General features: G+C 40.6%; 1 protein-coding gene across 1 annotated transcript in view; it reads right to left on the bottom strand.

Moving 5' to 3' along the window:
- Positions 1–3,783: 3,783 nt before the first annotated feature.
- LOC109390558 (lysine-specific demethylase 4D) overlaps positions 3,784–23,749 on the bottom strand; it is a 29,477-nt gene continuing 9,511 nt past the window's right edge. The window contains exon 3 of the mRNA XM_019657174.1: positions 3,784–6,235. Coding sequence (XP_019512719.1) covers positions 4,399–5,895 — 1,497 coding nt within the window. The 5' untranslated portion in view covers positions 5,896–6,235 and the 3' untranslated portion in view covers positions 3,784–4,398. The remainder of the gene's footprint in view (positions 6,236–23,749) is intronic.

Here is a 23,749-nt window from a genome sequence, read left to right as displayed (position 1 = left end):
ACCTTGAGCTGAGTGGCTGTGAGCTGAGCTGCCGCCAGGCAGCCGGATGGCGACTGGACTTGGAGCTGAGCTAGTTGCACCCTCCACAACTAAGATTGAAGGACAGCAACTTGGCTGTTCCCCTCCCCAATTCCCCAGCACTGTTCCCCTTCCCCAATTCCCTAATAAAATCTTAAAAAAAAAAAATCTCCGAGAAGATTCTTAAAAGGAGAACGAAGAGGGGTGGGTTCTCCCTTATCAAACTGTGATATTTGAGCTGCAGTGGATAAATACATCTATGTACAGAACAGCCAGACACAATATATGTATATGTGGGAATCTGTATATAATGGAGGTAGCATACCAAACTGGTGGGGAGGAATGGACTGTTCAATATGTGATACTTACTTGCATTTGAGATAGGTTATAGACTGAAGATACAAAACATAATTTTTAAAGGCTATGAGAGGAAATATTGAAGAACATCTTTATGAACTCAGGGTGAAAAAAATGTCGTAAAGAACCAAAGCACCATGATAGAAATGTCTAATATACTTAACTGATTCCAATGTAGTGACAAATGTGACGGTGATTTTTATGTATGGATTTTTCTGGGTGAAGAGGTGCTCAGACAGCTGGTATAGCATTATTTCTGGGTTTGTCTGCCTGGGTGTCTTGGGAAGAGATTAGCATTTGCATCACTAGACTGAGTAAAGATGCTTTCACCAATAAAGGTGGGATCATCCAAACCATTCTGAGCCTGAATAGAACAAAAGAGCAGAGGAAGGACGAATTCATTCTGTGCTGGAGCTGACACTTTCTTCTTTGCCTACCCTGGGACATCTTATATACCTGTAGGTACTCTTGGTTCCTGGGGCTTCAGCCCAAGGCTTGGTGTTCAGACTCAGACTGAATGACACCACCATATTCCTGGCTCTCCAGCTTACAGGCAGCCCATCTGCCTGATCATGGGAATTCTTGGCCTCCATAATCACTTGAACTAATTCCTGTAATAAAGCTCCTCATATAATATATCTGTGTCTATCCTACTGATTCTGTTTCTCTGGAGAACCCTAATATAATGACATAAAAAAATTCAAAGAAATTACAGACTAGGGGAAATTTTTTTATCATACATAAAATAGACAATGAATCAGTATTCTGCAAATCACAAAACTACCACAGATCAATAAAAAAAAACAACACCTCAAAAAAGTGGGCAAAGCCTTAGAGTAGGCAATTCACAAAAGAAGAAATCCAAATGGCCAATAAATATGAAAAGATGTGCAGGATCACTAGTAATCAGGGAAATGCAATGAGGCAGTAGTTTTCATCCGTTTAGATGAAGAAAAATGACAATATAAAAACAGCCCAAGAATTGGAGAAACCAGAGCTGTCCCACACTGCCAATGGAGGTAGAAATTGGAGGCCAATCCAGTTGTTCCTAGAAAAGTTGAAAATGAACACTAATACAAGACAGTAATTCTATTTCTATGTACAAAGCTATTTAGTAAAGCATTGTTTAACTTAACAAAGATTTGGAAATAATCTTATTGCCTATCAGCAGGAGAATTAATAAAAAATTACACAGATGTAGTTGACTTTGTTGGACTGACTAGGATCTACATATAACAATGTTTTAGATCTTGTAAATTTAATACTGACTTTTTAAAAAGATGGTAGTGGCGGGGAAAAGTTGATAAAATCACACATGACAGATGATTTTTGGCTGTGAAGACTTTCAATCTCTAAACTTGAAGAATATACACTAAACTCATAATTGTTATTTCTCAGAAGAAAGGCCTGGGAAAGAGATCATGGCAGAGAGATAAAGGTGGCTCTAGTCTCACCTTTATGTAATTTTCATGATCAGTGTCCTTTGCTTTTCTAAGACCAAGTATAGCAAAAACTTATTGGACATGGAGAAACAGCTGGATATGGGCATCTTTTACGGAGAAGAGTGGTCCAAATTGAGTGTCCAAATTGTGTAGGCATGAAAACAGAATTTTGAATAGATTTGTTAGAAGACTACCCTCCAGCACCATCCCCAGCTCCCTGTCCTTTCAAGAAGACTTAGAAACCAGTTTTTTGGTACAACTGTATTCTTAATATTGTGCGTCTTATTGGACAAAATAAATGAAAAATGTATGAAAGTAACTGAGTGAAAATATGAGTATAATATGAGACTAATTTCTGGAAAAAATTTTTTTTTCTTATTCTTCAAAAACCCAAATGTTTTTATCTTAGGATTTCCAGAGCATCTATCTGCCAGGGAAAAGACTGTAATATTTCTGAACTATAACAAGAATTTCAGTTTCTATTGTCTTCAGAGACTTTTTCAGAATTTCTTTATTTCTCTGCACTGCCATATGCACAATTAGCTTAAATTGAAAGACAAAAAAAACCCCTCAAGATCTCAGTTACTTCTCCCATAAAAGTTTATTTCTTGCCAGTGGCTCTCCAGGGCTGCCACCTTTCAGGTGATTCTAGCCTGCTTCCATCTTGTGGTTCCAGCATCTCAATACCTCCTCTGAAGTCAGGTATCTTACTCCCATCCTCCACTGTGCCTGGAGTCCCTGCGTTCAGACTCAGGTGTGATTTTCCACAGAATACACTTCCGTTTCCTGTTACATTAGGAAAAATAAAGTTGCCTAGCTGCATGGTGGTAGTATGGGTGTGACATGGGTTTTTGCTGCTCCTCCATCAGTACTTCAAACAGTCACTACTTTTTCATTACTCCTGCCTTCAGTTTTATAGAGTGCTTCACATTCCTGAGCCTTACTGAAATTCTGTGGGGGGGTGTCAGGGGGAGGGGAAAGGTGGTTTGCTTCTTTGAAATGTTTCTGTATTCAAACTATCATTTTCTATTTCCAAAATTTATTCCGAGTTTGTCCACTTCTGTGCATTTTCAATACTAATGCCTAAGTCTAAGTAACCATCAACTCTACTTCTCCTGTCCCCATATTGTCCACAGAACTAAGTTGATTATTTAAATACATAAATTAGATCATGTCAAGTGGTTTTAAATTTCCAATGCCTTATTTCAAGTTGAAAAACACTCAAATACTCAACATGAGTCACAAGGCCCTTCATACCCTAGACCCTGCCTCTCTCCTTCTTCCTTTCTATACCCCAGACACAAATGAGCTTCCTTTCTATTCCTGGACAAACAAAAACACCAAGGTCCCCATCAGGTCCATTGCACTTGCTGTTCCTCTAAGTGGAAATCAGCCCTGGACCTCCCTTCTTGTCAGCTGGGTCTCGGAAAGGTCTCCTGGTCTAAGAAGCTTTCCCTATTCATCAGGACCCAGGCCAACCCCTGCCCATTTTGCTCTATTGCCCCATCTCCTTTAGTTTGTTCACAGCACCTATGACCAATTAAAATTATCTTGCTCATTTATTTGTGGACTTATTAGGATTAATCAATGCATTAACCACTTGAAATATACATACAGGTTTGAAACAGCAGTGGAGGCTTGGAGAGAAGATATTTTGATGAGGGCACTTTTGTCCTATGCTTGTTCATCTTTCCCAGCAACTTGCGTCCTACTGCCCAGCCAAGTACCAGATGATTTCCACCAACTCATCCTTACAGTAACGGCCGCAAGCCAAATCCCCCCAGCCAGCCAGCCAGCCAGAACCCAACTACCACCTTCAACTTCATTCACCGACACCACACTATTTACCAGCCCATAAAAATAAGTTTTGCTTAAAATGGGTTGATACAATTAAGAAAAGTGAAGAAAACAATAAATTCAATGACACAATTGGTTGAATGGATAATATTAGAAATAAAGTCAGATATTAACATTTTGGTTACTTTTAATATATTTGTGAACAAATACTGATAACACATTTTAAACACATCAATAACTCAGAAAGATCATAAATTATTTTCTGAGCTCTACTGACCTAATTGGTCAAAAAGGCCAAGTTTTGCAAGGAAGCAGGACAGGGAGGAGGAAAAAAGGGAGGGAGATTGGCGGGGAACCAAAGCCCAGGATCTTCAGAAGCTCTGCAACATCCAACGTTGTCCCAGAGGATGGGAGTCTGGGTAGATCAGGCTCCAGCAAACTCAGCAGAACCTAGCTTGCAAAGCGACAAGAGTATCCAAGGGATGAAGCCTCAGTTGGCTACACAGGAGTTAGCAATGTCCAAAGATATTCCAGGGTCTGGGAGGGAGAACTATGGCGAACTTGGTAAATACCACGGACTCAACCCGACTAGAGGTAACAATGGGGACTCTCATGTAAGACCAGTGACATACAAATTCTCCCAAAGCTCTGAGATGTAAACGTGACCAGTATCAATGAGTCTCCAAACAAAAGAGCAGTAGGGAACAAAGGCATACCCTGGGCTTTGGGGATAGGGGCACAGCACCACCCGGAAGCCTTTGCAGGGGTGGGGGGGGGACAGGGTTTAGCTGTGCTTAGCATCGAGGTCCGGAGCTTCACGCGCAGTGCCCACTGAGAGGCGCCTCTTAGCCCGGGCCTGGACAATGGACTCTTGAGTCTCCGGTTCCCGACGACGACGACCACGACCACGACCACGACCACATCTACCAGTTGGTTGGATATCTGTGGCAGAATGACTAGTGGTTGGCGGCAGGGATGAAGGGTTGGGCTCGGGGAAGCTGTGGGCGGCAGCAGCCCCAGCCTGGGCCGCAGAGACAGAACCCCGGGCCCGCGAGGGGCGCGAGGACGCCTGGCGCACAGGGGCATGGCCACGGCGGGGCCCACTGCCGGTGACCGCCCGCTGAGGGGTGCGCACGGCCCTGCTGGGCTGCAGGTGCCTCAGGCCCAGCGTGGCTCTCCTGGGTGCTCGGCCCTCCCTCCAGGCGCTCAGCTCCTGGCTGCCCGGCGCCGTGGGCTCCACGTGGTCCACAACAGCCCGGTCCTGCCCGCGTTTCCACAGCTCGTAGCGCTCGGGTTGCAGGATGCGCACGAAGGCGTCCATGGAGAAGCTGACCCTGGCCTCCCCGCAGCTGCACTGAGAGGCCACTTTGCCATAGTCGATCCATCGAGGGGTGGCAAAATTGATGGCCTCCGCGCAGTTGAAGCCATGGTTGAAGCCGGCATGGTAGCCATAGGGAAACGTCACCATGAACTCTCCAGCCTCCTGAGTGATCCGACTGAAGGGGACCCCATTCTCCTTGAGGACAGTGGGTGACATGAGAGCCACCTTGTGCCGCAGGAAGGCCTCACAGCTCTGCGCACTGCCCGGGAAAAGCTCCTTGGCCAGGCGTTCCAGACGCTGGCCGTGTTCCGGGGGCACCGCGTACCACGTTTTGGGCTCCCCAAAGTGCAGGTAGTTGATGCTGTAAAGGTCCATGTCCTCCGTGTGCCAGGCGAAGGTGGACTTCCACATGCCGAAGTACAGGTAGGGTGTGTTGACGCCTTCGATGACAACGCCACACTCCTGCTCCAGCAGGTCCTGAATGGTTCCGAGGTGTCCCAGGTTCCACTGTTTAGTGTTTGCATCAAATAGGGAGCCACTGATGTCAGCGCCATATATCGGTGAAGCATAGAGGCGGGTTTTCCAATATTTTCGCTCCAAATCCTCAAAGTCCAAGTGTGGTGGGGTCCGATATTTTTCACTGTTTGCCAAGTGGCAATACTCCCCCACTGTCATGGCCTTCTTCTTTTTGTGGTATTGAATGAACACACCTGCCCGCCCAGAGGCCACCTGCTGGAGGGGAGCGGCTATTAGGATGTCGTTGATGTCATCATAGGCCTGTCTGGCTTTCCATTCCTTGGGTGGAATTATCTTGGCCAGGCCAGCTCGATGTGCACCTTGGGATTCTATGTAAGCAATATATTTATCAAAATCATGAAACTCTTCTTTGTTTGGATGAAATATCATTATCTTACAACTCGGGTTCTGAGCACTGTTGGCCTTAGACTTCATAGCTTCCATCAATAAGTAACAAACTCCCAAGGTTTTATGTATTTTTTGGATTGTTGAGGATGCTGGAAAATTCTACTTTTTCAAAAATGGGTTTGAGTATCTATGAATCAGCAGGACCCACTAGTGGACTTTTCTGCAAATGAGATAATAATGTTTGTTAGGTGTGCTGATTCACCTGGAGACTCCACTCTGGGCAGAAGCTTTGCCCAGAGCTGATGCTGGCTGAGCCTGAGACTCTGTTATGTTCCTCAGTTGGAATCTGGCTCTGGCCTTTTGAGGTCTATTGAATCACCCAGTTCCGCATATGTATCCCAAATGCAGTGTCTTCAGAGCGGTGTGTAAACAAAACCTAAAAGAGAGAATACAGAAAAGTTGAAAACTAATGTTTGTAAAAAGTTATTAGGGAACTACAAATAAAATACCACCATGAGCTATTATTGCACACTCAAAGAAAGGCTACATTTTTATAAGATGGACGATACAAGAAATGACTGGATGTGGAACAATTAGAATTTTCATGCCTTAGTAGAGAGAATGGAAATCATTACATTCACCTTGGAAAATTACTCGGACAGTATCTACTAAAATTGAGCATATGCATGTGTAAAAGAGAACATATGCATGTGCTATGATCCAACTGTTACCACATGCCTAAGAAATGTGTACAGCTGTGAACTGAAAGTCACATTCAAGAATGCTCATAACATGATTTCTAGTAGCCAAATACTGGAAAAAACTCAAATGTCCATCAACAGTAGCATGGGTAAATATATTGTGGTGTATTCATACAATGGAATGCAGGACAGCAATGGAAGTAAACAAAAACTACATGACAGTATAGGAATAATTTTACAAACATAATTCTGAACAAAATTATCCATACTCAAAATAATACTTATTCCAAGATTCCATTAATATAAAGATTAAAAGGAGGCAAAGTAATTCATGTTATGAGACAGAGTAGTGGTTACCTTTGGGAAAGAGATTGTAAATGAAGCAGAAGGGGATCCCTGGAGTGATGTTAATAATCTGTTCTGAACCCAGATGCTGGTTATACAGCCATCAGAATAGCTAATGTGATAATTCATCAAGCTATGATGACTTTCACAAATTTCTGTATGTTTATTTAAAAAGTAGAGTTTAGGGTAAAAAGCATTAAAGAAGAGTAAGAGACATATTGCATTGTATTAAAAGGAAAAGGAGGAATGATTAGAAATAAATGAACTAAACATTCAATTGAAAAAGCTAGAGGAGTTTTGGTCAAGATGGCACAGTAGATAATTGTTGTGCTTGCTTTCTCTCACGACCACATCAGAATTACAACTAAACTACAGAGCAACCATCATTAAGAAGTGTCTGAAAGCTTGCTGAACCAAAGCCCTACAACTAAGAAAAAGCCACCTCAAGACTGGTAGGAGGGGTACTAGACAGGGAATGGGCTGGTCCCACACCCACGTGTGACCATTAAAAACCGGGAGGGCTATCTCGACTAGGGAGGTTCCCCCTGAACTAGCAAGGGGTCCCAGCGCCACAGCAGACTCCCCAGTCCGGTGCCAGGAAGAGAAGTCCCCATAATATCTGGTTGTGAAAACCAGTGGAGATTGTGACTGAGTGAGACAGAGGGTGACTGGAGTCCCAGGCGCTCCTCTTAAAGGGACCAAGCACAGTCTTACTCATTGACAGAATCACTGGCTCTGAGCTCCAGTGCTGCGGCAGCAGCTGGAGAGGTGACAGGGACAAAAGACGGGGGCGGGGGGGGGAGGAGGCGAGATAAGTTGTCTGGCTGCAGGACAAGAGCTGGAGGGGCAGCTTTCTCCTGGATAGAGGACCTGGTGGAAGACATTGTTTCCTTGTTGAGCCCTTCCCTTTGCAGGTGTGCAGAAGCAGGTAGCCACCATATCTGAGTCTCCATCAAGCTGGCTAACTCCATTTGTTCGCCATACCTTGGTGATTCGAGACCCTGCCCCAACCAACTTTTGGGCATATCCAAGCTGCTTCCAGTGGCTTTTTCATACAAACTGCCTGCCTTGGCTCATGCTGCAGACTTTCCTAGGGTCTCTCAAAGGTTCACAGAACCCAGACAAGCAGCACCTGTCTGGGGTGTGTTCCATACCTCTGGCTGAGCATCCCTAAACCTGGCAATAGTGGCAGCCGGCCTTGGTTCACAGCTTGGCCTCTCAAGGTGCTTCCAAGGACAGTGGGAGTGACAACCATATGCAATTGCTTTGTGGTTCCTGCTGGGTGGCCCTGGGTGGGGCACGGGCTACAGCTAAACTTGACCGCAGCAGGTCCCCTCCCAGGTGGCCCTGGGGCTGGTGTGCCAGTGACCAGCTTTGAAATTAGCTGGAGCATCACCCAGCTGCCTCCAAGGATGACACACCCAAGGGATGGACTAGACATGTACCACAGCCCTGCTGAAGCAGATCCTGCTCTGTAGGGTCAGCCCCTGTACTAAAGCTCCTCCACTGTAGTCACGGCCAGTCCTCACAACAAATGAGCCTGAGAGTCAGTCCCTCTCATTGATGTGCAAACAGCAACCAAGGCTCAACAACAAGAGGAGGGCACACACAACCCACACAAGGGACACACCTGGAGTGCACAGCTCACAGGTGACCAGGAAGACTGTGCCACTGAGCCCCACAGCACACCTACTGCATAAGAACACTCTACTAAGACTGGGAGACATAGCAGCCTGCCTTATACATAAAAACAAATATAGGGAGGCAGCCAAAATGGGGAGTCAAAGAAACATGTCCCAAATAAAAGAACAGAACAAAGCTCCAGAAGAACTAAACAAAATGGAGACAAGTAATCTACCAGATATAGAGTTCAAAACACTGGTTATAAGGATGCTCACTGATCTTAGGGAGAGCTCCAACAAAGAGATAGGAAATATAAAAAAGAACCAGTCAGAAGTAAAGAATACAACTGAAATGAAGAATATATTACAGGGAATCAACAGTAGGTTAGATGAAACAGAGGATCAAATCAGTGATTTAGAAGATAAGGTAGCAGAAAACATTCAATCATAACAGCAAAAAGAAAAAAGAATCCAAAAAAATGAGGATGATTTAATGGGCCTCTTAGACAACATTAAGCATACCAACATTCATATCATAGGAAGTACCAGAAGGAGGAGAGAGAGAGAGAGAAGAAGGAATTGAAAACCTATTTGAAGAAATCATGATGGAAAACTTCCCTAACCTGGTGAAGGAAATAAATATACAAGCCCAGGAAGTGCAGTGAGTCCCAAACAAGATAAACGCAAAGAGGTTGACACTAAGACACATCATAATTAAAATGTCAAAGGTTAAAGACAAAGAGAGTATCTTAAAAGGAGCAAAAGGAAAGCAGTTATCTACAAGGGAGCTCCCATAACACTATCAGCTGATTTCTTAACAGAAACTTAGCAGGCCAGAAGGGATTGGCACAAAATATTCAAAGTGATGAAAAGCAAGGACCTACAACCAAGATTACTCTACCCAGAAAAACTATCATTTAGAATCGAAAGACAGATAAAGAGCTTCCCAGACAAGAATAAGCTAAAGGAATTCATCACCACCAAACCAGTATTACAAGGAATCTCAGAGGGACTTCTTTAAGATGAAAAAATAAATAAAAAATATGAATAATAAAATGGCAACAACTACATATTTATTAATAATTATTTTCAATGTAAGTGGATTAAATGCTCCCATAAAAAACACAGGTTACTAAATGGGTGAGAAAACAAAAACCTTACATATGCTGCTTACAAAAGACTCACTTCAGATTGAAAGGCACATATAGACTGGAATTAAAGAGATAGAAAAAGATATTTCATGAAATTGGAAACAAACAAAAAAAGCTGGGGTAGCAATATTTATACCAGACAAAATAGACTTTAAAACAAAAATTATAACAAGCGACAAAGAAGGACCCAGTAATCTCACTTCCAGATAGTCATCCAAGGAAACCCAAAATGCTACTTCAAAGGGACATGCTCATCCATATGTTCACTGCAGTATTATTTACAATGGCCAAGATATGAAGGCAACCTGGGTGTCCCTGAATGGATGAATGGATGAAGAGGTGGTACATATATACAATGAAGTATTACTCAGCCATAAAAAAGAATGAGATCTTGCCATCTGCAACAAGATGGATACAAGATAGGTCCTAGAGGGTATTGAGCTGAGTGTAGTAAGCCAGACAGTGAATGACAAATGTCATATGATTCCACTTATAAGTGGAATCTAAAGAACAAAATAAACAAACAAAACAGAAACAAACTCATAGATACAGAGAACATTTTGATGGTTGCCAGGAGGGAGGGGTTTTGGGGTGGGTATAAAAGGGGAAGGGATTAAGAAGTACAAATTGGTTGTTACACAGTAGTCATGGGGATGTAAGGTACAGCATAAGGAATATAAGTCAACAATATTGTAATAACTGTGTATTGTGTCAGATGGGTACTAGATTTATCCGGGTGATAGATGGGAGAGGGTTGGGAGCAGGCTGAAAAAAGTGAAGGGATTAAGAAATATAAATTGGTAGGTATAATAAATTAGTCATGGAGATGTAAAGTTAAGCATAGGGAAATATAATGAATAATATGTTAATAACTATGTATAGTGCCAGATGGGCACTAGTCAGAGGAATCACTTTGTAAATTATATAAATGTCTAACCACTATGCTGTACATCTGAAATTAATATAAAATAATATTGAATGTCAACTATAATTGGAAAATTTAAAGGGGGGAATATAAAGAGGAATAAGAAGTTCAAAGTTCCAGGTATAAAACAAATACTAAGTTTTGGGATGTAATGTACAGCATGGTGAATGTAGTCAATAATATTGTGATAGTGTGGTACGGTAACAGATGGTTGCTGGACTTATCATGGTAATCACTTCTTTAGGTATATAACTGTTGAATATCTATGGCGTACCCCTGAAACTAATATAATATTGTATGTTAGCTATATTTTAATAAAAATCTTTTAAAAAACTAAACATGCAACTAAAAAAAAGCTAGAAAAACAGGAGGAGGAGGAAGAGTAAAGAAATTGCAAAGAATAAAGATGAAATCAATGGATGATAATACATGCAAAACAAAGAGATGACCAAAAATGTTCTTCGAAGAGACTCATAAAAGCAACAAACTGGGTATAAATGATCATGAGAAAAGAGAGAAGTTAGGAATAACCAATACTAGGAATTAAATAGTGCACAAAGCTAGTAATACAGTAGAGAATATTTTAAATCTCAAAAGAGAACCTTAGCAATTTTACATCAAAATTTTCAAAAGAGAACAATTTTCTAGAGAGGAAATATATCCAAAATGGATCCAAGAAAAACTAAAAAGCTCAACTACCCCAGTATAAAAATCTGGCTCAAAGTATGACCCCCAAGACTTAAAAAGCAGTGAACTCCTATTATGCAAATTCTTTCAGAGTATATAAAGAGTCTATTCTTATGTCTGAAAGCAAAATCAGAAAAGGATAACAAAAAATAATGCTATAGGACATCTTTATTTATAAGCATAGATGAAAGTGTACCAAACAGAATATTATCCAATCAAATACATCAATGTGTGTATATTAAAAGAATAATACATTATTACCAAATAGGATGTACCCCAGGAATGCAAGAATGATTCAACATCAGAAACTCTCTTGATATAATTCAGAATATTAACAAATGAAGAATATCATAATCTTATAGTTACCATAAAGCATTTGATAAAATTCAACATCCATTCATCATTTAAAAAATGTTTCCTTGTAAAACATTGAGAAAAAACTTCTAGGGCTGGCCGAGTGGCGCAATGGTTAAGAACTGGCTTGGGACGCCAGAGGGCCCCGGTTCGGATCCCACATATGAGGGCCAGTGACACTGCCCTCCACAGCTAAGATGCTGAACAACAGCTCAACCTGGAGCTGGGCTGCTGTGAGTCGCTGGCGGCGGCGTAGGCTGCAGCCCCTGTGGCAGTGGGTTGCCATGGGCTACCGTGTGTAGCCAGCAGCCAGCGTGAGTGGCCAGCAGCCACAGTGAGTGGCCATCCAGAAGCCGGTGACTGATGTGCCTCTCCCAGGAAGAGCGCAATGATGGTGCCAACTTGGGCCAGTGAAGCAACGTCCTGCACAACTAGACTGAAGAACAAAACGACAGCAACTTGTCTGTTCCCCTTCCCCCAATTCCCCAGCGCTGTTCCCAACCCCCCAATTCCCCAATAAAAATCTTTAAAAAAAAACACAAAAACTTCTATAAGTAAGGTACAGGGTTTCAATGTAAAATATAAATAGCAAGTATCATTCTTAATAGTAAAACAAAAGAAACGTTATTAAAGTTAAAAAAAAGATGCATCAGCAACTATTTCATTAATGCAATCTCAAGTGGTACCTTAACACTGTTTAAGAGTATAATCTTCTTACACTCTCCTGATTTCTAAATTTTTCCACTCTCCAAATATTCTATTTCATCTTCCCCTCTCAAACTTCGGGCACGTCTACTGCTTCCCTCTTAGAATCCTTCAAATGTCCTTAAGGTCCCTACATGATCTGGCCCACCATTACCTTGTGACTCTACCTCTTCCTGCCCCACCCTTTGCTCTCTCAGTTCCAACCATATTCCTGGCTGTGTCTCAAAAATGCTTGGTATTCTCCTGCCTGATGGCCTGTGCACACAGGCAACTCTTACCTCCTTGAAGTCTCAGCTCAAATATGACCTTCTCAGGAAGGTCTCCTCTTGATAGTCTTGTTTTAGAAAAAAATAGAGATGATTGTTCTCTCAAGAAAACATCTCCAGATGAAACATATACTGATAATCAAGACCCATACCTGTGTCTTCAAAATTCTAGTCAAATTGGCCCCACCCTAATTCCATTATGCCTCGTCCAATCACAGTTGAATCCAATCAGCTGTCTATCTCCCAACTGAAACACCCTTCCATGTTCTAGGAAATGCCCTCATTGTCAGTGTTATCAGCTCACAAAACATAGGTATTTTACCTAAAATTTTTTTTCTTTGAGATTACTTATAAGAAAATCTAGGATGGAAAGGACTGCCACCCCTCAACAAGTCTGAAATCATATTTTAAAAATAAAAACAATTTGTAAGCTGAAACGAACGACGCCCTCCACAGCCAGAGAGAGCTACTGTGACTGGAGGAATTGCTATGAAGACAGAAGACAGCATATAACTGAAGATGGAGGAATGGCTGCCAGATGACATTGAGGGGTTAATGCTGGGCTCCCTAGTACAAGAAAATTACCTTGATTCACCAGTCAGGAGGCACAAACATGCCTACTCCTATCTTAAGTTGGTGTGTGAACTAAGAGGAGACTTCCTAGAGATTTTGAATCCACTTGGAGTCACCTTATAAAATTATTTGTAATTTCTGAGTTACTGGTTCTGGATAAACTACCTGGAAGTTTACCAGAAAGCAAGAAGAAATCCAGGGTTTTGGGGGTCTGAAGGTTATACAAATTTCAGGGCCCTCTTAAGAATAGAAAGAGTTCCCTGGGAAAGCTGCCAGAATGGGAGGGAAAGTAGTACAGTAAAGCTAGCACAACTGTCAGGGCACGAAACACCATTAGCACTTAGGTCTGCACAAGAACCATGGTGAGAAGGTGCTCCCAGCAAGGAGATAATCCCATTCCCTCTAGAGATCAAGGCATTTAATCTTCTTCATCCTGCAGTCTCCCCCATAAGGCTACAAAATATCAGCTTGCTTGCCACTGCTCAAAATAAGACTCCCCCCACCCCCACATCTCCCATGGTCTCCCTGAGTCTTGGCAGCAGAGGTCCATTCAGACAAGAGAAAGCAAGGGCTGGGGCCCAATCCTCTAGCACCCCCATCCCTAGGGAGGTCACTACCATTTGGCTTCTCTGAGCAAACATAAATCCTTGTTTCCTTTGAGTCTGGGGCCTGGCGCAAAAATAGCCAAGGAAGGGCTTGCTCTCTGTAACCACCTGCTTGTGGCTTTTATGAGAGTAAATGTTTACTGCTGACCCAAATGCTAATATCAGGGGCCCTTTGAGTAAGCAGTAGTAGCTCTTGGAACTTCTGCCCCAGTTGGGCCCTCATGCATCAAGGAATCTGCAGAGGGTAAGATAAGGAGGGTCAGTACACTCCTCTCCTTTTGATGAATGGAGGGTTACAGCTGGCGAAACAATCTTTTGGTCTCTATAGAATTTATTGCTAATAAATGGAGGTGGGGGAGGGGAAGTGGATGATGATCTGACTCATCCAAGAGGAGCATGACAAATGCAATTAATTTAGATTGGGTGCGAGTCAAATAACATCACTCTTTTCTATTCCAGATATGCCCTATGAATACTCAGAGTCTTAGGGACAGATTGTTATGAAGGAACAGCATTATCCAAAATGACCCTAGATGTCCACCCTGGAATGCCTGAACAATGAGCTAGCTCAGAGCCCTTATCAGCGGGATGGGAAGTGCTCATGCTCAAAGAGCTTCCCAAGGGAATAATAGCTTTCTTCCTATGGCTGGAGGACTATACCATCCAAAAGGACCCAAGGTCCCACCCCCCCAGCTGCCTCCTAAAGTACAGGGCCTCTGGCTTTCCCAGACAATGTCTGTATATGGCTGGCATGACATCTAAGCAGCTTGATTTCCCCCCAGCAGTCTGTATGTCTCTTTCCTGATAAAGTTGCTGTCATCAAAGCCCTATATGAAGGAAGAACAATGGGGGAAGGGCCCCTCCACTAGAGCAAAACCCAAGGCATATCCAGCATCTCTCCTGAACATGGGATGCCTCTCTGGGGGGGATGCTGAAGAAATGGGGGTACTGTGTGTGCCTTGGTCTTGATGCATTTCCTTAGCTCACAATGTATAACTTTGGTATTTTTCCCCACAGCTTTGTACAACAGGTGGCAGCCCCACAAGAACTAATTCAGCGTGACAGAATTTTACCCCATAGAAAAGGAGCATTCAAAAGACGGAAAGAAAGCAAATATTGGGTTGTCAGAAAAGTCATGACGTATTTTTTCTATGTTTTTCGTTGCAAAAATGCGTCATGACTTTTCCGACAACCCAATAGTAAGGTGGCATCAGGGTTAGGGTTTTTCCAAGCAAGTGTCTCTCAGAGAGAAGGGACGAGGGTCCTGGTGGACGGGGTAGAGGCACAAGAGAATGAGGACAATGATGGGCCATCGAATCTAGTTTGGGTGAAAAAGGAAATGAGAACATGAGGTTGATGATGAAGAAAAACAGTATTTGACTCGTGGGCTAAATTTCTTCACTCGGTCAAATAATTCTGTTAAAACACTGGGGAATGTAAGCTAGAAAGGGAATGAAGACAACTAAATCAACTTAATGATTCTTAACGACAATCACATTCTTAATGATTCCTGGGAATTCCCAGTCCATAGATCAGCTTTTTCACCTTTCTGGAAAATGAAGGTCAGTCTTGTCAGGGTGAGAGAGGAGCAGTTTATCCTGCTACCCAAAGGAAGGGAGGGGATCTAAGGCTCTAATTTCTTCTTAGACTTTCAACAAATCCTACTTAGTCTCATTTTAACTGCCACATCCAGAGGTACGTAGTACTGTGAAATCCTAAGCCTTTGGGGTACTGTCGAGAAAATTGTGTTGCTTCTTTCTTGGCTTTCCTCACTGCCAATTTAAGATCAACTTTTCAGGGTTTGATAAATCAGTTAGTTCCTGCTCATCCGTTTTCAAATTTTGCTACTATCTTATCTCCTTTACCATTTCTCTCTTTGTAAGTTATTCTTAAAACAAAAATCCTGTTCCTGTCATTTTAGTGACATTTGGGAGGGAGCAAAGTAAATGCTTGTGTTTAAACCACCATCTTTATCACTTTTTGTTTTCTTAACTATATCCCTCTGTAGTTTCTTATACAAACTCTTGACTCCAATCAAATACTTCTAGACATTTTCCCTATGCTTTACCTCCCTCACTTCTCTTCCTTTTCTAAGTTATAACCACTGCTTTCTAGATGAATCTCCTACTTGAGTCATCCTTCCCCATGGACCCTGTGAAGATTCTACCCTCTACACTCCATGAGAACTACCGTATTTCCCCATGTATAAGACCCACCCTTTTTCGAAAATTTTGGGGTCTAAAAGCTGGGTGCGTCTTATACAGTGGTTGTAGGTTTTTGACAGTGATGAGTTGTATGAATTTTATGATGAATAAAACTTGAGTTCAATAACTTTATGTAAAATATGTATTTTTTCAAATTTCGGGCCCCAAATTAAGGTGCGTCTTATACATGGGGAAATACGGTATTTGCTTGGGCCATTTATTGGGTTCTTAACACCAACTGTTGAGGTGGGAGCTCTCCAGAATGTTTTATTTGACAGCTAGCTTTCATCTCTCATGGGCATGTGTTTAACGTAATAAGTTCCTCCCATGAGATGTGCTTCCTTCTCTCTCCAAGATACCTGCATGCTCAACATTCCCTTCTTGATAAGATACACGATAAAAAGATATTTTTTTAAGGTGAATTTTCCTGTACCCTTTGTGCCTCAAATGCCAATATTCTGGTGTGGATTTTCTATTTAAGAGTGTGGATATAGAGAAAGATACATGGTAGGAAGTGTCAAGCGTGAACAGCATAGATTAAATCATGACCAAGACTGGGACTTGGCCTTCACATCCTCTGTTATGTGGATACTGTGGCAGTCACAGTGGTGTCTGGCAGTGAGAAAGGCAGAGCCAGAAGTCTTCTTGGACCCCCTATCTCCTAGTCTACTGAGTTTTGAGGCAACTTTTAACATATGTGTCCCTGAATTGTCAGTAAATTTGAAATACATTTCTTGAGTAGCATGTAAGCCTGGTTCTTGGACTCTCCCAGAGATTCTGCAAACTACTTAATACTTTCAAAAAAATTCCCTTTGGCTTAAACTAAATAGAGTGAATTCTGTAGTATGTAACTAAAGAACCCTGACAAATATACATCCTGTCCCCATTCCCACTCCTCAAAGGCAATCCCTCTTATGTATTTTAGCTGTTTCTGTTTTTCCCCCCAATATTTCTAGACTTTTCGGTTTAAGATATTGTGGACTCTCATACTACTAAAGACATTGGTTTAGTTCCCTTATGCTCTATCACAGCACACATAGACTGCCCCTCCCCCATCCTCTCATATAGCTATATCAAAATTTTTGATTGTCTGAATATTTACCATATAAAATTAGTTACAGCTGAATCATGTAGTTTACTACGATTACACTGCCTTTCATGTAAAAAAAATTATTTAGCCTATATTTAATACTTGTCTCATTATTTCATTTATTTGGTTATACATTTTAATTCATTCCCAGATTCATTTCCAGTAGAGTAAATCTCTTCTAAATACATAAAACACATCAGTTACTAAATCAAATTTCTCTTTTCAGAAATATTCTTCGTGGAGCCTTCCATATGTTTACTTGAATCTGGGCTGGTTAATCTTTAGGTCTTTGCACAGCCTGCATTCTGGAGTTTCTAGTCACTGTAATCCTGGGGATTCCCTTTCCTTCTCTACTATGTCATAGCCCCTGGGTCTGGGGAGACCCAGTCTTCTTCCCTGGTTTACTCTCTTGTCTTGGTGGAGCGTATCCACCAAGAACATCCTTGGAAGCTTCCTTAGAGATTATGAAGTAGCTCACAGAATCTCTAGGAGGACCAGAGAATACGGTTTGAAGATGGTGCATCTGGGAAAAATACCCACATTATCCAACAATCTATATTAAGGTCTTCCAATACCTCCTCTGGTCAAAGGCACCAAAGACCCTGAGTAGGGACATTACCAACTGGAACCTAGCCACTGCTGCCTCTGAAAGCTCACTGTCTCTCACCTCCCTCCTCTGGGAATAGATCCTGTGCAAACTCAACTTCCTCACATTCTTCAAATTGGAAGTTTTCTGTGTAAGTGTCTGACTGAAAGAGCTTAGTTCACATGCCTGTCTTTGCTGCAGTAGAAAGGCAAGGCAGCATTCATAATGTGGGAATTTCCCCAAATATAAAAAGAGAATTCTTAACTTGATTGGTCACAAATATAACGGTGTACCAGAGTTTGCATGTCTGAAAATGTCTATGTTCTACCCTTAGGCTTTTCTTTCAGGATTCTGAAGACATTGTTTCATTGAATTCCACCTTCTAGAAATCCAAAACCAATTTGTTTTCTGATTGATTTTGTGCAAACTGTTTTTATTCTGAATGTTTAGGATATTCCTTTGCACCTTATTTTCTGAGATTTCACTAAGATATGATTGGTAAGTCTTTTTTGTCAACTATTGTGCTAGACCTTCCAATGTAAAAACTCATGTTTTCTTTGCTGTGAAATTTTCTCTTATTAATATATTCCTTCCCAATATATTTTCTGTTCTCTCTCTCTGTAAATACAATTAGTTGTATATTAAAGCTCTTGGACTGATCCTCTCATTTTCATATCTTTGTTCTCCTATTTTCCATCTTTTGGTTCTTTTCTTTTGTGATATTTTATATTTCAAACATTCTAGCAATTATTTTTAATTTCCACAAATTCTTTTGTCTTCTCTGAATATTCCTTTTATTATAGATTTCTGTATTTTTCATGGCTGCAGATTTTCTCTTTCTTTAGAAGTATTAATAATAGGGATTTTTTTTTAAAGTTTCATTTGCTCTCTACATTGTGTCTGTTTCCTTGGAATTCTCCCTTCCAAGATGTTTTATGTTTCTGTCTTTCATGTAAAATGCCTTCCTCATGTCTAGTTCCTCTTGGCTTATGTTTAAGAGTCAGGCACTAACGAGTTGCATTTGCTATGAAAGACTGGTAGACTTCACTGAGAGTGCTCTGACAAGGATCCAGTCATTTCCTTTGGGGAAGGAGGCAACTATTGGTATCTGAAGTTAAGTATAATGAAAAGACTCTAAATTTATGCATCTGTCTGATTTGAAATTGGGGCCCAGGAATTTATGGTGTCTTAGTTTTTAGTTTTTGAGAAACACAAAAAATAGAAAAAATAGTATAACAAAAACCTGCATTCTAACCGATTCCAACCACCCAGAATTGACATCTTAACATTTTGTCACACTTGCTTCAAGTGGTTTTTTAAACAGCTTTATTATCATTTATATAACAAAAATTTCAGCGACATTAAGTGTACAATTCAGTGATTTTTGGTGTATGTACAGAGCTGTGCAACCATCACCACAATCGAGTTTTAGAACATTTCCATCACGTCCACTTGCAGCCACAGCGCATTTCCATGCTCAGCTCTAGGCAGCCACTGATCTATTTTCTGTCTTTACAGATTTGCCTATTCTGGACATTTCATATAAATGCAATATGTGGTCTTTTGTGTCTGGCTTATTTCACTCAGCACAATTTTGAGGTTCATCCACGTTACAGCACAGATCAGTATTTTTATGGTTGAATAATATCCCATTGTTATGAATATCACATTTTATTTATCCATTCATCAGTTGATAATATTTGGGTTGGTTACATTTTTTGGCTATTATGAATAATGCCGTTATGAACATTCATGTCCAAGTCTACTAGTAAGACATATGGTATTATTTTTCCTGGGTAGATACCAGGAAATGAAATTACTGAGTCATATGGTAACTATCTTTAACATTTTGAGAAATTGCTATGAACTTCTAGTTGGTGCAAAGTTGGATCTCGTTTTTTAATGACTAATGATGTTGAGCATATTCTCCTACGCTTACAGCCCATTCATATATCTTTTTTGAAGAAACTTCTATTCAAATCCTTTGCTCATTTTTTGTCTTGTTGACTTGCAAGAGGTCGCTGTATGTCCTAGCTTTAATTCCTTTGATTAATATATGATTTGCAAATATTTTCTGCCAGTCTATGGGTTATCTTTTCACTTTCCTAATTATATCTTTTGAAGTACACAACTTTTGAGATTTGATGAAGTCCAATTTATTAATTTTCTTTATTGCTTGTGCTTTTTGGTGTTGCCTAGTTCAAGGTCATGAAGATATATTCCCATGTTTTCTTTTAAGACTTTTATGGTTTTAGTTCACATTTTAGGACTATGATCAATTTTGACTTAATTTTTGTGTCCACTGTGAGTCAAGGGTGCAAATTTATTCTTTTGTATGTGGATATCCATGATTCCAGCAACATTTGTTGAAAAGACTATTCTTTCACTGTTGAATTGTCTTGAAACCTTTGTTGAAATCAATTGACCACAAATGTAAGGGTTTATTTTGAACTTTCAATTCTATCCCATTGAACTATATAGCTATTCTTTTTTTTTTTTTAAGATTTTTATTGGGGAATTGGGGGGATGGGAACAGTGCTGGGGAATTGGGGGAAGGGGGACAGACAATTTGCTGTCGTTTTGTTCTTCAATCTAGTTGTGGAGGATGTTGCTTCACTGGCCCAAGTTGGCACCATCATTGCGCTCTTCTCTGGCGAGGCAGATCAGTCGCCGGCTTCTGGACGGCCGCTCACTGCGGCTGCTGGCCGCTCACGCTGGCTGCCGGCCACACACGGTAGCCCATGGCAATCCACTGCCACAGGGGCTGCAGCCCACGCCGTCGCCGGCGACTCACGGCAGCCCAGCTCCAGGTTGAGCTGTTGTTCAGCATCTTAGCTGTGGAGGGCAGTGTCACTGGCCCTCATATGTGGGATCCGAACCGGGGCACTCTGGCATCCCAAGCGAGTTCTTAACCATCGCGCCACTCGGCCGGCCCACGATATAGCTATTCTTATACCGACACTTGGTTATTATAGCTTGGTAGTAAGTTTTGAAAGTGATTCCTCCAAATTTTTTGTTCTTTTTCAAGATTGTTTGGCTATTCTGGGTCCTTTGTGTTTATATATCAATTTTAGGATCAACTTTTATAATTTCTTTTAAGAAAAAAAGCCAGCAGGAATTATAATAGGGATTGCATTGAATCTGTAGATCAATTTTGGGAATACTTTCGTCTTCACATTAGTAAACCTTCTGATCCATGAATATAGAATATCTTTCCATTTATTTAGCTCTTCTTTAACATTTTGTAGTAGTTTCCAATGTAGAAATATTGTACTCCTTTTGTTAAATTTATTCCTAAGCATTTTATTCTTTTTGATGCTATTGTGAATGGAATTGTTTTAACTTTCAGAGTCTTCATTACAAGTGTATCGAAATCAATTGATTTTTGTATACCAATCATGTATCCTACAATCTTGCTGAAATTAGTTCTAGCAGTTTTTTAGTAGTTCCTTAAATTTTCTCTATATAAAATCATGTCATCTGTCAATATAGTTGTATGTTTTTCCTTTCCAATTTGGATGCCTTTCTTTTCCTTGTTTTACTGGCCTGACTAGAATCTCCTGCATAGTGCTGAATATAAGTAGTCACAACAGACATCTGAAGTTCTTGTTCCTGCTTCAAGTGTTTTTTTAAAAAGAAATAAATATTTCAGATGATGTGGAAGTCCCTTTGAGATCCAATCTCCAAATCTTAACTTCCTTCTCCTTCCCAGCCATAAGCAACAACTATCATGAATTTGGTGCATTTTCTATCTGTGGTTATCTTTTCATTTTTGTGTGTGTTTCATACCCACTAATAATATAGAGTATTGTTTTGTGTATCTGCTATTTTTAATTTTATATAAATTTTATACCAAATATGCTAATATTTTTGCAACTTTTAAATTCAACATTAACAGTTTCAAGATATACTCATATGTACATACATACATATATACATATAGTCTGTCATAAGAATATATTAATGCATTTTTCTATTGGTGGGTATTTAGATGACTTCCAATGGTTTTTTTTTTTTTTAAGATTTTATTGGGGAATTGGGGGGATGGGAACAATGCTGGGGAACTGGGGTAAGGGGAACAGACAAGTTGCTGTCGTTTTCTTCTTCAGTCTAGTTGTGGAGGATGTTGCTTCACTGGCCCAAGTTGGCACCATCATTGTGCTCTTCCGGGCGAGGCAGATCAGTCGCCGGCTTCTGGACGGCCGCTCACTGCGGCTGCTGGCCGCTCACGCTGGCTGCTGGCTACACACGGTAGCCCATGGCCACAGGGGCTGCAGCCTACGCCGTCGCCAGCGACTCACGGCAACCCAGCTCCAGGTTGAGCTATTGTTCAGCATCTTAGCTGTGGAGGGCAGTGTCACTGGCCCTCATATGTGGGATCTGAACCGGGGCCCTCTGGCATCCCAAGCCAGTTCTTAACCATCGCGCCACTCGGCCGGCCCCAGTGGTTTTTTTATTATTATAAACAATGCTGCATTAAAAACCTTTTACATGTGTCCTTATAATTATATGAGAAATTATCTAGTGTAGATATTTGAAGTGTTATTTTTACGTGATATAAAAACTACATGTTGTTTTTCATTAGGTATGTCATGTTGCTTTACCTAGTGATTTTCTTAATTAATACACTCATTAACAAAGGAGAAGAGTTTCTTTCTCCACAACCCCAGATGCAATTGATAATGTCAAATATTTAGTTGTTGGTAATTTGATTGGCAAAAAAAATTATCTTCTTTTGTGTTACTATTAATATTGTGTGGCCTGTTTTCTGGTGAGGTGACATGGTTTTTCATTGATTTACTGGCCTTTTGGCAGTTTCAGTTTCATGAATTACCAGTTATATCCTTCACTCATGTTTTCAGTTAGTTTTTTTTTCCTGCTGATTAGTAAACTTTTTTTTTACTTTTTCCTTTTTCCTACTGATTCCTGGCTTGCCACCTCCATTTAAATTTGTTTTGGTGTCTTTTTTAGATATTTTGAAAAATTAAATGCAATCAAACTTATTAATCTTTTCCATTATTTGTTCCCATACATCCTATTTAACTAATCCACTCCTCCTTGAAGTTACAAAGATTTTCTTTTAATTGTTTTAATTTCTTTGGTTTTCATCTTTATTTGTTTCACCCATTTAGAACATTGTGTTGTTGTTGAGAGGTAAGGATCTATATTGTTGCTGTTGGATTTTTTTGTAGCAATCTAATGTCTAGCACCATTTTTCCCATCCAGCTGGAATCCTCTAGTCTCATATGCCAAGTTCCAATATAAGCATGAATCATTTTCTAAACTCTTCATTGAAGCCCATTGATTTATTTGTTCATATCTGTGCTGAAACTGTACTGTTTTAATTACCATAGCTTTCTACTAACTATTGGTAATTGGTAAGGAAAGTGTCCGTGTCCTTATTCATCATCTTCAAACTTAATTTGGCTAGATTAGTAGCGTTAAATGTTAGTATTCATTTTAGAATATATTTTTCAAGTTCTATAAAAATCCTATTGATCTGGATTGAAATTGCATGAAGCTAAAGAAAAATTTAGGGTGAACACAGCTCCTGTATTGACTATTCCCACCCATTATATTTTCTTTCATTTATTCAAATCTTGTGTGTACTTCAATAAAGTTTCAGAACTTTATCCATAAAAATAATGTATCTATTTCCTTAAATACGTGGTCTGACAGCTAAGTTTGCGAACTCATCCTAGAAAAAGTGCTACATAGCTTATTGCTAAATATCACTAAAGTCACCTTCAAAGTATTCCCCTTGGGAAGCTATGCACCGATGCCAGCGCCTAGTCCACCCTTCAAAGCAATTTTGGAACTCATTTTCTGGAATGGCCATGAGAACTGTTGTTGTATTATCCTTGATGTCCTGAATGTCATCAAAATGTCTTCCTTTCAATATTTCCTTTATCTTTGGGTAAAGAAAAAAGTCATTGGGGCTAGATCAGGAGAGTAGGGAGGGTGTTCCAATATAGTTATTTGTTTACTAGCTAAAAACTCCCTCACAGACATTGCCGTGGGAGCTGGTGCATTGTTCTGATGCAAGAGCCATGAATTGTTAGAGAAAAGTTCAAGTCGTTTTCGTCTAACTTTGTCATGCAGCCTTTTCAGCACTTCCAAATAGTAAACTTGGTTA

The sequence above is a fragment of the Hipposideros armiger genome, unplaced genomic scaffold (genome assembly GCF_001890085.2).
Source record: "Hipposideros armiger isolate ML-2016 unplaced genomic scaffold, ASM189008v1 scaffold_274, whole genome shotgun sequence".
NCBI classification, from domain to species: Eukaryota; Metazoa; Chordata; class Mammalia; order Chiroptera; family Hipposideridae; genus Hipposideros; species Hipposideros armiger.
This window is presented reverse-complemented; position numbering and strand designations above follow the sequence as displayed.